At 43.4% G+C, this 13,842-nt stretch overlaps 1 protein-coding gene across 1 annotated transcript; it reads left to right on the top strand.

The window, feature by feature from the left end:
- Positions 1 to 1,088: 1,088 nt before the first annotated feature.
- Positions 1,089 to 13,716, top strand: erich3 (glutamate-rich 3). Its single transcript, XM_079575150.1, has 14 exons — positions 1,089 to 1,269; positions 1,944 to 2,037; positions 2,345 to 2,470; positions 2,539 to 2,610; positions 3,203 to 3,331; positions 4,284 to 4,442; positions 4,682 to 4,891; positions 5,955 to 6,138; positions 6,321 to 6,507; positions 7,442 to 7,665; positions 7,745 to 7,879; positions 9,058 to 9,399; positions 9,838 to 9,969; positions 10,530 to 13,716. The coding sequence occupies exons 1-14, from the start codon at positions 1,250 to 1,252 to the stop codon at positions 13,238 to 13,240; spliced, it is 4,725 nt and encodes a 1,574-aa protein (XP_079431276.1). The 5' UTR covers positions 1,089 to 1,249; the 3' UTR covers positions 13,241 to 13,716.
- Positions 13,717 to 13,842: the final 126 nt, after the last annotated feature.

Genomic DNA, 13,842 nt, shown 5'->3' with positions numbered 1-13,842 from the left:
TTTTTCCACCACATTTAAATGATCCTCTACCAACTAAAGACTTGAAAATTATGCTGACTCTCATTTGAGTTGACAATTTAGTAAATCTTAGAAAAATGTCATTTGCATAATAATTTGGAACGCAGTGTATAACCTTACAGACTAACGGTAAATTGTAAGAAAGAGCTGGCATTATTATTCTAAGCCGAATTAAAGGTGTAGGGGGGCAGGAAAACCTCTTCTAAATGCATCCAGTTGGAATTTTCCACTGCATTGACCACCAATCCGTGGCCCTTCTCATTACGTATATAGGGTTCAATATGCGGCCCTCGATGACAAAGGGTTGGACATCCCTGAATTAGAAAGATCTTGATGCTATAAAATTCACTGCAAAACGAATTTATATGAAGATAGCAGGAAGTACAGGTGACCACAGAGGATTTTATGGTTGCCAATCAATAATAATAGGCTATTAATATTATAATAATAATTATATGGGAAAAATTAAATAATAATAGAAAATAATGAAACATGAAACGCCTAAGATGTAGCTCTCACTGAAACTGAGCTATTGTTAATCTAGATACAAAAGAACGAAGTAAAAGTTCGGTAGACCAATTTACTGCTCTATACCCCCACTAGAGGGCATCAGAGCACTTGCAGATGCATGTTATATCTGTCAATTAGAGAACAGAACACTCGATCTGTCGTATGATAAAAATGATGACCAAGACATGTCGCGTCTGAGATTCGGCTCTGGACTAGACGTAGACAGTGTTTGGACAATAACCAGCAGTTTGGTGAGCACTATTTTTTATACTCAAATGCGCCTTAATTGAGAATAATAAAGTATGTGTTTATTTACTGGAGCCTATAGGCAACGGTTTTATATCTTTTGTTTACTCTGCTTCATTAGGTCCAGGACAGGTGTTTTCTAGAATACATTATTTTACACCAAAGCGATGCGATCACATAAGAGCTGCAGCTTAAACACTGTGTCTCTGTCTGTAGCCCAGGTTTACTGTGACGGGTGTGTTTATCCTGGTTTACATGTAGCGGGGACGTGTAAGCGGAAACCTGGTGGCACCGTCACGTGACCTACCATGGCAACGGCCAGTGTCATCAGCTCCACGAGCCGTGTTCAGCGCGAGCGGCTCAGCTGGAAACTAAAGTCACTTTAAAACTCCTTCTGACTGCTTTTGGAGCTCACCCAGAAGACAGAGGACAGTCCACAGCCTTATTTACCTGACAGTCACCCGAGCTCATCATCATGAACCATCTCAACCCGGGGTAAGAACTCTTCAAAAAGGTCTGTTAAAAACTAGTGCCATTCATTTATTTAGAGCTATTTCAACATGATGCCTGGATGCTGCACTATCAGAAAAGTATTGTTTCAAGAACAGGTATTTTTGGTCACATCTGCTATGGTTACATAATTACAGCAGATGTTAATAGATAAGCATACTAATGTTATCATAGGCCATGGAATATAGTGGAAATAGACCTGCAGTCTCTAGCACATATATGTCCTTATTAGAAAGATCAAAGGCCAAGTGGTTAATCAGTGTCTGTAGTGATTGGCATTATCTGCCTGAAGTGCAGGCATGATCATTTACAAATCCGAGGTCAACTAACTATTTATACAAATAATGTTGCAGTAAAAATGAATAATAAGAAAAGTCCTGCAATCCCTTTGTGTAATCAGAAACCTGTAACAGACCCCCCCAGTTGTTAGATCCTGTTGTCTGGGGCACAAACACTGAAGGAAATCAAATCTGTGTCGGAAAAGTAAAGCCACGTTGAGACAAGCTGACCCAATGAGCACAGGACGGTTGATAAACAAACATGGTGTTGTTAGCCCGCAGTCTCTGTGTGATTAAGAGTTTGATTTGCTGATGGCTGTAATCATTAACTGGACTCCATGGAGGGCCGGTGTTAATTCCTGCCTGATCTTGTCTCTGTAGCCTCATCTCCGCCTACAATAGTCTAACAGATAAGCATCTCGCCGGATACTTCAGCAACACTCGGATCCGGAGGCACCTGCACAGGGCTGGCCTGGTAAGTTCATGCCTATAAAGATGTACATTTTCCTAGCCTGGCCACAAAACACATGTTAAAGTAAAGGAAGAAAGTCTTATTGAGGGGGCCAAAACTATACTTCTGTAATGGTCGACTTTTAGAAGAGAACGAGAGAAGAAGACCAGAGTTACGAAAAGGCCTTCATATTGTCAGCCTCAAAGCATAAGTGCATCCCCCCTTTATTGATTGATTTATGAAAAACCGAGACCTGCCTCGAATGAAAAAGGAATGCACCCAGGCAGAAAGAAAAAATGGGGTTCTTGTTTTTTGTCATTGTTGTCTTTAGATAACGAGGAGCGGACGTATTGTTCCGGACAAAGAGTACAGACAGAAGCTGATCCAAAGAGCTCATCAGAGGCATGTCCGAGAATGTCTGGCCCAGGCCATTTTCCACAAAGTGCTGGAGATGGAGGTATCAGCGTGCGGCGCCACTGACGACCCTCTCGGCGCATGCTAAATTATGCTTACGTGTGTTCACAGCGTCTGCATCAAATCGAGATCAAAAGGAAACTGGAGGAGTTTGCGCGGAGGGAGAGGGTGCACAAGATCAAGGTACGACTTTCAGATGCGAGCGCTGATGCTTTAAAATAACACAAACTCTCCACACTGCATCGATTGTCTTGCCCAAGGACACAACGTTTTACGGCTCAGGTTGAAGCCGCAGCTTGGGGAGAAGGTCAAAAGGTCAGTGGTTTGAATCTCAGCAGGTGCATACTGGTGTGTCCTTGGGCAAGACACTTCAGCGTCCTTGCCCTGTGTGAATATAGTGTGTGAGTGAATGTTTGTCAGTTTATTCCAGGGCAACAGTGGCCTTCCCGAGTGTGGAGAGACTGAATAATGACTATTATGTAAAGCACATTTAGAACCAAAATGTAAACTATTATTATTATTATAGAGTGGGGTGATTCTTATTGATGCTGTATCTGTAGGTAGATTTGACTTCCACACAAGTTTGTTAAAAGTATGAGCATTTTTCATTATCTCTCCGCATCACTAGATTTATTTTGCAAGTTTCATTGAGTGAGGCAGTTATTAGACTTTAAAGAAACTTCATGAATGCATAATACAGTACCAACTTTCAACTGATAGCCATCCTAATTAAATATCTTTATGTAACATTCATAAATCATTTGGCTCTTCTAAGGTGGAAAGGTCCAAAAGATACGAAGAGGACATTATCCGCATCCTGTCGCCCCATCCGCCCACAGGAGCGCGTGGCATCAGGAAACAGCACTCGGGACCAGAGGGAGAGCACACCGAGTCCTCTGAGTCTGTGAGTTCAGTAATGAGTGCTTTTCCATAGTGTTATTGCAGCCCCCTTGATTGAAGTGCTGCAGAAATTATAATACCTTGATCAGGTAAAGAGGAGGGAGGCTGGAAATGTCACGGCATGGTTAAAACACTTATTACACCTATCAGAAATCTGAGTTTTAAATGTGACCTTTACTGAAGAGCCCTTTTCATTTCAATTTGTATAATTTACTCGACCGGTAGAAGTGTGAGAGAAGTGTGGGTCAGGAGCCTGTGGTGTTGTTTGAGAGGGCCTGCTTTTCTCATCAGTTACACAATAAATTACCAAGCCACCTTACAGTAATGTGAGGACCTAAATAATAAGCGTCTACTTTTTTCATCAAAGTCAGATTGAGCAAAAACTCCAAACCAACAACTTTGATAACTTTGATAATAAATGTGTTAGTTGGTGAATGGTTGTTTGATGTCATTATGGTCATTCTTGTGGACGTTTTAAGAGATTTATAGCTCCTGGAGATATGGCAAGAAGGTTCACCTTGTACAGAACAGACTAATCTATTTTTTATTCTTTCTTTTATGAGTACAGTTCATCACGAGATAGACATTTCAAACATAAGCCTCAGCTTGAGCAACAAATTAATGTTTTCTCTCCAGTGCCATTTACACAAAATGTTTTCATTTGAATAAGAAGCTGTTAGGATTGGCGAACCTACTGATTAAAATTTACTGTGCCTGGTAATCTATCATCTATTACCCATAGATTTAATCTACAGGTCAGCGTAGAACACAATAAAGGTTTGATCGTACATTAGGCACGTTATAACTTTTTGTTTGTTCATTATTATCATTGTTTCATCAATGAGTGGGTCCTAATGTGTAGTAGGGGTACACAAAAAGCATATTCTCTAAATGACAGTGTTTGCAGATAAAGCAGAGACTATTCCTCTTGACCTTCACGTGTCGTCATATTCCAGCCGGGCTCGTCCCGCCCCAACACGGCTCCTGGAAAGATGCAGAGGCCTGTGCGCTTAAAGCCACTTCACAGTAACAGCACCACGGCCTCCCACAGACACAGCTCCCCTTACAGACGTCAGCACCCGCCCCATCACAACCAGCGCCCATTCAACGGGACGGTGAGGCCCTGACACACGAGACACGCCACACGGGACATTCAACTCATTCTAGTACAGGATGTGTCCCAGACAAACACATGCTGGTGTTTTGGAGGAACATGAATAATTCAACATTTATTAGACATTTTGCCTGGCGTTATATTCTAATTGGAGGTGGCTTCTTTACATAATTTTACTTTTCTAACCACATCCCTGCACTCATCTTTGCTATATCAACAACAATGAAATCGATCTTTCAGATGGACAAAGACCCTGACAGACGCCTGAACGCTATGGAGGTTCGGAACGGGATTTCTCCTTACTGCCTCCCGGTCATCAACAACTTCGTAACTCCAGTGCCCCCCAGCACCAGAAGGAAAGAGCGTCCCGTGAAGCTAAGCACCAGCGGCACCGTGCGAGGGCGGAGACTGCGCCCCACCACCGGCTCCAGTGCAGCCGACGTCAGCGAGGTACCAGCTAATCCCTCTCTGTGGTCTCCCCGGGCAACGGACCGTTCCACAACAAACTTCAGGCACACGTGCTTTTTGCATTGATAGTTCATTCAGGGGAGTTTAATTGTCTTGGGATGGTTCAGTTAAGAGGTGATGTTGGTACATTTGTTGTGCATTCACAAAGCTTGAATAATACAGTGAGACACCGTATGGGAAACATGGATAAATGTGCAAAAGATTGGCATTTATCCACTTTTTATTGTTGGTCTTAACAAATGTATGTAGCTAGTTGCTGGTGCAGCACTCCAGTAAATGGAGTGCTACCATAGAAATCTGACCTTTTGGGGGGAAAAAACTTTTGCTAACATTAAAACAATGCAAAGAAAATAAATAAAAGAGCTTTTGACCAACACCATTAACCTCTTAACCTCCACCTTAAAGGGACTATACAGAGTTTAAAAATGTTCACCACAACTGCCTCTAAAATCCTGCACTGTCACTCTAAAAGGTGTTCATTTGGGTCTGAAGTGCCTTCATGCACAAGCTTAATATAGAAGCTGCAGTTACGCATAAGACCTGAGGTGGCAGTAGTGAGCATAAAATGACGAACTTGCGTCTAGCCCCTTTAACCAAGCGTTTTTTCTCCAGTTTGGCATTACCCACAGGAACGCCTCATTTGAAAGCTAAGACCTACAAAACGGACCACATTTTTGCCGTGTCGTCTTTTTCTTGTCTGGTTGTCATAGTTTTTTTTATTGTGTTTTTGTCATTATTTGATGCTTTCTTCATTGCTTTTATTGTTGTGTTTTCATCACGTTTTTGTGACTTTTTAGTTGCTTTTTTTGTGTTATTGTTGCTTTTTTATTGTGTTTTTGCCGCTATTTGGTTGCGTTTTCATCCTCATTTTCGTCCATCCAAATACATTTATGTGAACAATAACTCCAGTATTTCACATTCTGAAATCGGCATTAGTGTCTTATTATGGAACATACTAACAATCCACAGATCTTTGCGGTTTTGACGACACAACATCAATCTTTATTCTTTTAATGTTACATCTTCCTCTTGTGTTTTGCTTCAGGACCCGCCCAGCATGCTGCGGAGCTCAGTGCCCCAGAGCCGAGTGCGTGTGAACATGGTCTACCTGGGTAAATCTGTTCACCTCTCCAATGACCTGCCTGACCTGAGAGACGAGGTCAAAGTGTTTCAGCAGCACTGTGGAGGAGAGAACTTGTGCATCTACAAGGGCAAACTCAGAGAGGGGGGTCAGTATCTCAAACACACAAATGAATACTACTGCTAGTTGTATATGACAAGCCTGTTTTGGCATTTTTGTAATATATTTTATGGTTGTAACATGGTTGAAAGGATTAGGATAAACTAAAACACACTTTTAATTACAAATTTACTCTACTTAACCTCTGTTTACCATTGTCATGTCTGTCAGAGAGTTTCCAGTTCATTTCTCGGCGTCACAGAGGCTTCCCCTTCAGCCTGACCTTCTTCTTAAACGGGCTTCAAGTCGAGAGGCTGAGCTCCTGCTGTGAGTTCAAACACAGGAAGAGCTCCCGACTCGGCGGTCGACACGGACATTTCGCCTTCACCGGGGTGGAGGCAGCGTCCCCTTGCTATAAGTGAGAACAGACGGAAAACTTCAACTCTGAATGTTTCACAGTCACAGGTTTTAAAAGAGCAAACCAGAACTTTGTACCAAATTGGTTCGTGCGAAAGAGTTATTTTCTTAAGAGACAATAGTTAACAAGCGAGGTGATGGGCAGCTGAGAATTTCATTGTTTTTTATTTGTTTTTGTTTACTCACAATGAAAGAGGGAGCTTTTAACTGTGTGTTTATCCACATGAAACAAAAACTGGCACAAACTAGTGTCTTTTCTCCAATGGGCGCTGGCTGCTCTGCTTTATGACCACGACACTGAGGGCCGCCATTGCTCCGCCATTGCTCCGCCATTGCTGTAGTACCTCCATATCGCCACTAGGCCCCCATTGAAAAGCATTGGAGTTTAGACACAACTTCAACGCCTGGTTTCAATTTTTTCAACACTGGACCAGGCTAGATATTCCTCCTGAGATAACGCTGGGTTAGTCACAATATATGAAACCAGGCTGGTTTTCGCAAGAAGAATTTTAGAAATCTCGTACTTAATGAGGGTCGGACCGTTAGCATTGGAGCAGCGGGAGCTACACGTCACGCAAGGGCCGAGTCTACGGTGAAAATCCCACCCGTTTGCCCTTTTTAGGAACATGCTTCGTCAGAGCTGAGGAGGGGGAGTCTGTAAATCCTCCATGAATTCCCCCTCGACCGTGGTCATTATGGTAAACAGGGAGGAGTGAGCAGAAGACGTCCATTATTTTTTACAGTCTATGCTTTTCTCTCAGCATCGTTGGATATTGTTTTCTATTTTATTTCACTTAAACATCACATGTAGGTATTAACCAGTTACACAGACTAAATAGTTTTCAGTTTCTGGGCTTTAAGGCACAAGATTCATAGTGTTACAATGACCTTTGCCCTCCATATGTGATTTAAACATAATCAGATTGTTTGTTTAGGTGCATCATTGCTCTGGGTTTGGACAAAAAGCCTGTCCCCCCACCGAAAAGAATGAAGGAGGATGCAGTGAAGATGGGGATAGTGCCCAGACTGACGGTAACTGCTGGAGCGGACACAGAAACGACCAAAGCAGAGGATCCCGTGTCCCGCTCCGAGTGTGAGAGCAGCCCGAGAAAAGACACAGAGAAGGAGAGGGCTCACGAGGACAGTAAAGTCAAAGACGGTAAAAGAAGGAATTATGAAGTGATTTACAAAAGGATGTACAAGCTATGGGAGTGTTTTATCGTTTTGCCTGTTTGTAGATTATGAGGAGGATTTTGAAGCCGACGATGAAGGCCCTGTGGAGGAGGAAAAGAACTGCACGTCTCCAAACGGTGAAAGAGAAGAAAAAGTAAAAGAGACAGCGGCGTCAGAAAGTGAGGAGAGTGAGAAAGAAGGTCGGTGAAGCCACAAAAAAAGTGACTTTAAGCTTGGACCGCATTTTCTCTTGTTCGACTTTACCTAAATCTTTTAAAACCCACATACAAGACGTAAATGAGGAGGAAAATGCACCCCAAAAATCCCCACTACAATAAAGCGACAGAAACGGAATGAAAAAGTGACGACAACGTGGTGACAATGCGAGGAAAAATGTTCAGTGATCAGTTTTGTAGGTCTTACCTTTCAAATGAGGGGTTACACTGGCCTATAGGCTGTGAGCGTCAGTCGAGAAGCTTTTAGATTTGGGTAAAACTGAACTGGAGAAAATGTGCTCGGTTAAGAGGTTTAGAAACTGTAGTGCCTATTCATGATATGGCTGCTCTCCACCTCTCGGTAAACAGCTTTTGTGGTTAAGCATCAGTCTCAAGGGTCGTAGAGACTTTGAATAAAAAGGGGTGGGATTAGGACAAGCGAACGCCTCCCAGTGGTCTATATTTAGTCCGCCTGTGGGCAGAATATTTTAGTGTCGCTGAGGAAGCTGATGGGCGGCACAATGGCACAGCGGTTAGTGCTTGTGCTTCACAGCTAGAAGGTCCCGGATTCGATTCCCCCCTGGATGGGGCCTTTCTGTGTGGAGTTTGCATGTCTGTGTAGGTTTCCTCCGGGTACTCCGGTTTCCCCCACCACTAAAACATATACAATAGACCAGGATGAGTGTGAGTGTGGGACAATGGAAGGAAATTAGCCCCGGCTACAATCCGGTGTGGCTTGTTTGCGTGCACGAGTCCCATGTATGTTCATTAACATGCACTGTCCTGACCAAATAAATAAATAAGCCTTTTGGATGAGAGACAAAATGTCCTCCACTACAGAGTCCAGACGATGACTCCAGAACTTTCATCTAGGACTTGCAAAACGTAGTCACTGTGCTGGGTTATATATACATTTTTATCCAAAACTTTGTCAGTTCATGTGACAAAGGCATGACAAAATAGGCCGTCAGATATGATTTTACAGGCCGCCTATTGCATTGTTTCAAATGAAAATGTATTCTTTATTATGTTTCTCTCTGTTGGCTAACGTCTTGTAAACTAGTAAGCTAGTCTAGTAAAGAAAAACTAGATAACTTCCATCAAGAGCATGAGAAGCAACGCCAACATCCACATCATCAGTATTTATTTATTTATTTTTCCAGGTGGCGTAAAGTCTCGCTCAGGGTCCAGTTTTACCGGCAGTGACAGAGAGGAGAGTGACGCAGAGGAGGTGAAAGAGGCCAAAGCAGAAGATAAAGAGGAGCCGTCTGAAGAAGCACAGGAGGAGGTTCAGGAGGAAGCCCCATGCGGTGATGCGGCGGCAGCACAGCCCGCTGAGGCCAAAGACTCTGAAACACAGGACAGCGCGGGACAAAGCACCGAGATAGAGATCGGTGACAACAGCGGCCCATCAGGGAACGAGAACAGAGAGACGAGTGACACACACACAACAAGTGAGGGTGAGAGGAGGACAGACGAGAGCACACAGGACGAGCCAGAGAGGGGTGAGTACGGGACAGCACAGGGGGCAGTGGAGCAACCCTCTGAGTGAGCTACAGCACCTGTGTGTTTCTGAGACAATTTCCACTATTATCACAAATACCACACCATACAGATCAGACCTGAACACTTTTACAAACCGTAAAACAGGATAATAATAGTGGAAAATGGATGTTTTGCCTATTTTTACGATTTTTCATTTTTATATGTTCTCTTTAAAGTAGTGTCATACTTTGCATCATTTTGTGCTTTCTTGTTGCATGTTGTGTCATCTTTGTCTGTTTGCTGTTTTGTCATTAAAGATACATTTGTATATATATTTTGGCCTGCTGTGTGTCTGATTGAATTGAGTTTTCTTTTGGTCTTTCAATATTGTCAAACTTGGGCGTGAATTGGTGCCGCCCAAGGTTAGCATTGAAACCTTTTCTTCTTCTTCCCCCAAGCTAAGTCTGTGCAGGAGAAGTTGGCGGAGGCCGTCCTGAAGGAGTCCCACTGCAGCTCTGAACCAGAGCTTAGCGACACAAGCACAGAGACGGAGGCGAGCTCTAACAAATCAGCAGAAAAAGAAACAAAAGGTAGTGCACATTATTATCACGATAGCGTAAAAAGATGTACCTTATTTTCCGGACTATCAGTCACTCCAGAGTATAAGTCGCACCAGCCAAAATATGCATAATAAAGAAGAAAAAACATATAAGTCGCTCTGGAGTATAAGTTGCACCAGCCTTGGCAACTACTAGGGCATGGAGGCATAACTCATTCCTCTAGCTGTGGCCACCTAGCTTTTAGCCAGCGATTAGCTATTTTTGTTTTCTTCCTCTGCTTTTCGCCAGTCCCTCACAAGTTTCTCGCTCAATTCAAACTTTACTGTTTTGAAAATTTTCAGTGGTACTGTAAGTGCTTTATTTGTTATTCTACAACCATACAGGAGTAGCAGATACTGGCACACAAGCCTAGAGCGCTCTCTCGCGGCAGTCAGAGTGAAAATAACGTGAAATTCTATATTTTGATATACAAGTCGCACCTGAGTATAAGTCGCACCCCCATCCAAACTAAGAAAAAAAGTGCAAAATATAGAAATATAGTAAAATACATTACAACAATATACCCAATTTTTCATGTTATTCATCTTTAGTTGCAGAGGCGGTTGCAGAAACAACTACCGGACAACTAGAAGTTATTGAAGAAGAAAAAAAGATGGAAGAACCGGTGACGCGAGAAGTTAAAGCTGTGGTCCACAAAAGTGAAGAGCAAGAAGAAATCATAGTAGACAACACGGAGCTAAACGACCGAGTGAGTGACAAGGCTGCGTCAGAAGTGGCCAAGGAAGCGGGAGAGAACGAGACATCTGAGGAGATAGTGGAGGATGCTAAGACTTCAGCTCTTCAAGACGAGCCAAAAGATGAAGTAAGGGAAGATGGGGAGGCGACGGAGCAGGACGCCAAAAGTGTTCAAAAGGAGGATGAGTCAGCCGCGTCAGATCTGAGTCATAAGCCGAACGAGAGCGCGGAGGCTGACAATACCGAGCCACTGACTGTCACCGAAACAATGGAGATGAAAGCCGAGGCCCCTGACACACAAGAGGCTGTTGGCGCTGAAGAGGGACCAGCGACGGACACACAGGGAAATGATACAAAACAAGAGGTGGAGGAACAAACACGAGAGGGAGGTGAAGTAAAGACGAAAGAGGAGCTGATTTGTGAAGATGCAAAAGAGGAGTCTGTGGCGGAAAGTGAGGAAAAACAAAAGATGGAAGGGAAGAATGAGGGACAGGAGGCAACGGAAGAACAAAGTGATTTGAATGAGGGAGAGAAGGATGAACCCCTAAAAGAGGGTAATACTGAGGATTTGGGAGAAAATAAACCAGAAAGTGACGTTATTGAAGAAGTAGCAGAAGAGGCAGGAGCAAATTTGAACCCAGATGAGCAGAATAAGGATGGCTTGGATAAGAGTGAAAAAGAGGCGGAAGACATGGGAGAAAATAAACCAGAAGGAGAACTTATGAGTGAAGAAAATGCAAAAGTAGTAAAGTTGTTGGACACAGGTTTGAACACAGCACAAACAGGGGATGACGCTGATGAAAGTTCTAGCCAGAAAGATGTGAGTGAAAAAGCAAAAGAGGAACTGGAAAGGACAGAGCAAGATGGCAGCCAAAAGGGAGACGCAAACAAAGAGAAATCTGATGATGACGATGAGAGAAATACAGTAAAAGACCAAGGGGAGACTCAACATTCAGAGGGTGAAGCTGAATGTGCAGGCAAAGAAGTGGTTGAGTTGGAAAACCCCGGAAGCACATCGCTTAAAGAAGAGGGACAAGAAACCAGTGCAGACAAGTGTGAGGACAGCGCACAAATGACAGAGGAAAACGTGAAATCTGAAGATGTAGTGGCGAGTGTAGCAGAAGAGACGCCCAAAGACACAGAAAACAATGCACAAGGGGCTGAAGAGTCTGAAAAAGGAAATAAGGATGTGTCCGAAGAAGCTGATGTGAAGGAGGTTGATGCAGAAAATGGAGAGGTGTCGGTGGTCCCTGATGCAAAGCAGACAGTGGAAAAAGTGCAAAAAGAAGAGTCTGAGAACACGATTGATGATGCTCATAACATGGGGGAACATGGCAAACTGGGGCCTTCAAATGAGCCGGAGAAAGCTGAATTAAAACAGGACAATCGCAACAATGGGCATGATATTAATAATGTGGCAAGTGAAGAAATTGTAAAGCCGCCAAGCAAAGATTCGGATACCGCAGAAAACAACAATAATGAGGAGATTGCACAGTCCGATGCAGACACAACGGGGCAAGTGGAGGCCGCGGACGCTTTTGCCGCTGAAGGGGAAAATGGAGATACAGAAGAAGCAAGCAAGGCTTCAGAGGAGGGAGCAAGTGTCCTCCTAAAGCCCCAAGTCAAGTCCTCTTTGAGTGAACACATCGATGAAACAGAACCGAAAGGCAGTCCAGAGGGCTTGACAACAGCAGACAGCGCAGACCTCGTCACCAACTGGGTAACAATGCACCAAACGTCCAAGTATTTTGAGACATTTGTCGAGCCTTTGGAGGAAATCAGGGAAGTGAATTCGGAAGCATCAAACGAGCAGCCATCAGAGTTGCATAGATCTGAAAGTCCTGTCAAAATGGTGAGGGGTGGAGGGAAAGACGATGTCACGGATACCAAAGATGAAACTTCTGATGTTGGGAGTAACCCGTCTGAAGCCAAACCAGATGGATCAACCAAAGATACAGGGCAAGCACGAGAGAGTCAAGTGTTGCATGTACCAAATGCTGAAAATGAGGAAACCGTCAAAGAACCTGTAATTGAGGAAAGTTTAAGGTCAAAAGAGGACCAAACGGTAGAATCAAGCGAGGGAGATAAAATACATGACAGCTTGGTGCAGCTTAACAACAATGTAGCCAGAACTAGCATTACAAGTAGTCATCTGTCTATTACAAGTGGGAAACAAACAGTGTCTGAAATGTTGAATGAAGAGAAAGCGAGTGATCAGGGGCAAGACACAACGAAAATACAAGACACAAAAATAGAAGAGCTTCCAGAAACTTTGGAAGGTTTGAATGGACCTGAGCACACGATCAGTGATGCGCCGGACAACAGCGAAAGCAAAGAAGTGACAGTAACAGCAGAGCTCACCGTGTCAAAGACGGATAGCGCGAGTCAACAAGAGTCACATAAAACTCAAGAAAGTGGCAATAGTGAAGAGAAGAAAGAGCTTATTGAAGATTCCAGCCACACTGTGAGTAAGGAGCATCTGAGCAGCTTCTCTGTGGACAATACGGTGTTTGGACGAAGCGCACACACTTTACTGACCACGTCTACAGCTGAGAATGGGCATTAAAGCCACACTTGACAAGCTGACAAGTGCGCAGAGAGACTGATTGACACGAGTGCCTTAAATAGTCTGGACTTTCTGTGGTAGCTTCATGAGCAATAATTATCTCATCACCAAATAATGAGCTGTGAATGCGTGTTTAGACTAGATCATCTCTTCCTATTGTCGGGCACAAAGGTGAATAGCCTATGTAAGAGAGATTGAGTGGAGCCGTCTATTACCTGTAAACAGATCCTGCTACTCGTGCTCTCAAATCTATAAATAATTCATCCTTGTGAGACTCCCACAGCTGCATTTGCTCTAGAGACACTTTGAGCGTATGTATTGACGGATTTAATGCTTAAAAGCACAATATTTTGATATTTCATGTTAGACAAGAGGCACTTTGTAACAATTACAATTCTATCTTTGTCTTTTACCGTATTTATGACTGAACTGCGGGCAACAGATGTCAAGTCAGTGTGTCGCCTTCTGCTGCTAACGTTACCTCAAAATGTTTTCCTTAGTATCATTGAGGCTTTGGGAGTTTTATCTTATAGTTATTTATTTCGTAACTGAACACTTAATTCAATATGGTGTGGTTTAGCAATAAAAGAAGTTAAATGGCA

This window comes from Gobius niger, assembly GCF_951799975.1.
Source record: "Gobius niger genome assembly, chromosome: 17".
In the NCBI taxonomy this organism is placed as follows: Eukaryota; Metazoa; Chordata; class Actinopteri; order Gobiiformes; family Gobiidae; genus Gobius; species Gobius niger.
The sequence above is the reverse complement of the archived record's forward strand: the minus strand, read 5'-3'. Positions and strand labels throughout refer to the sequence as shown.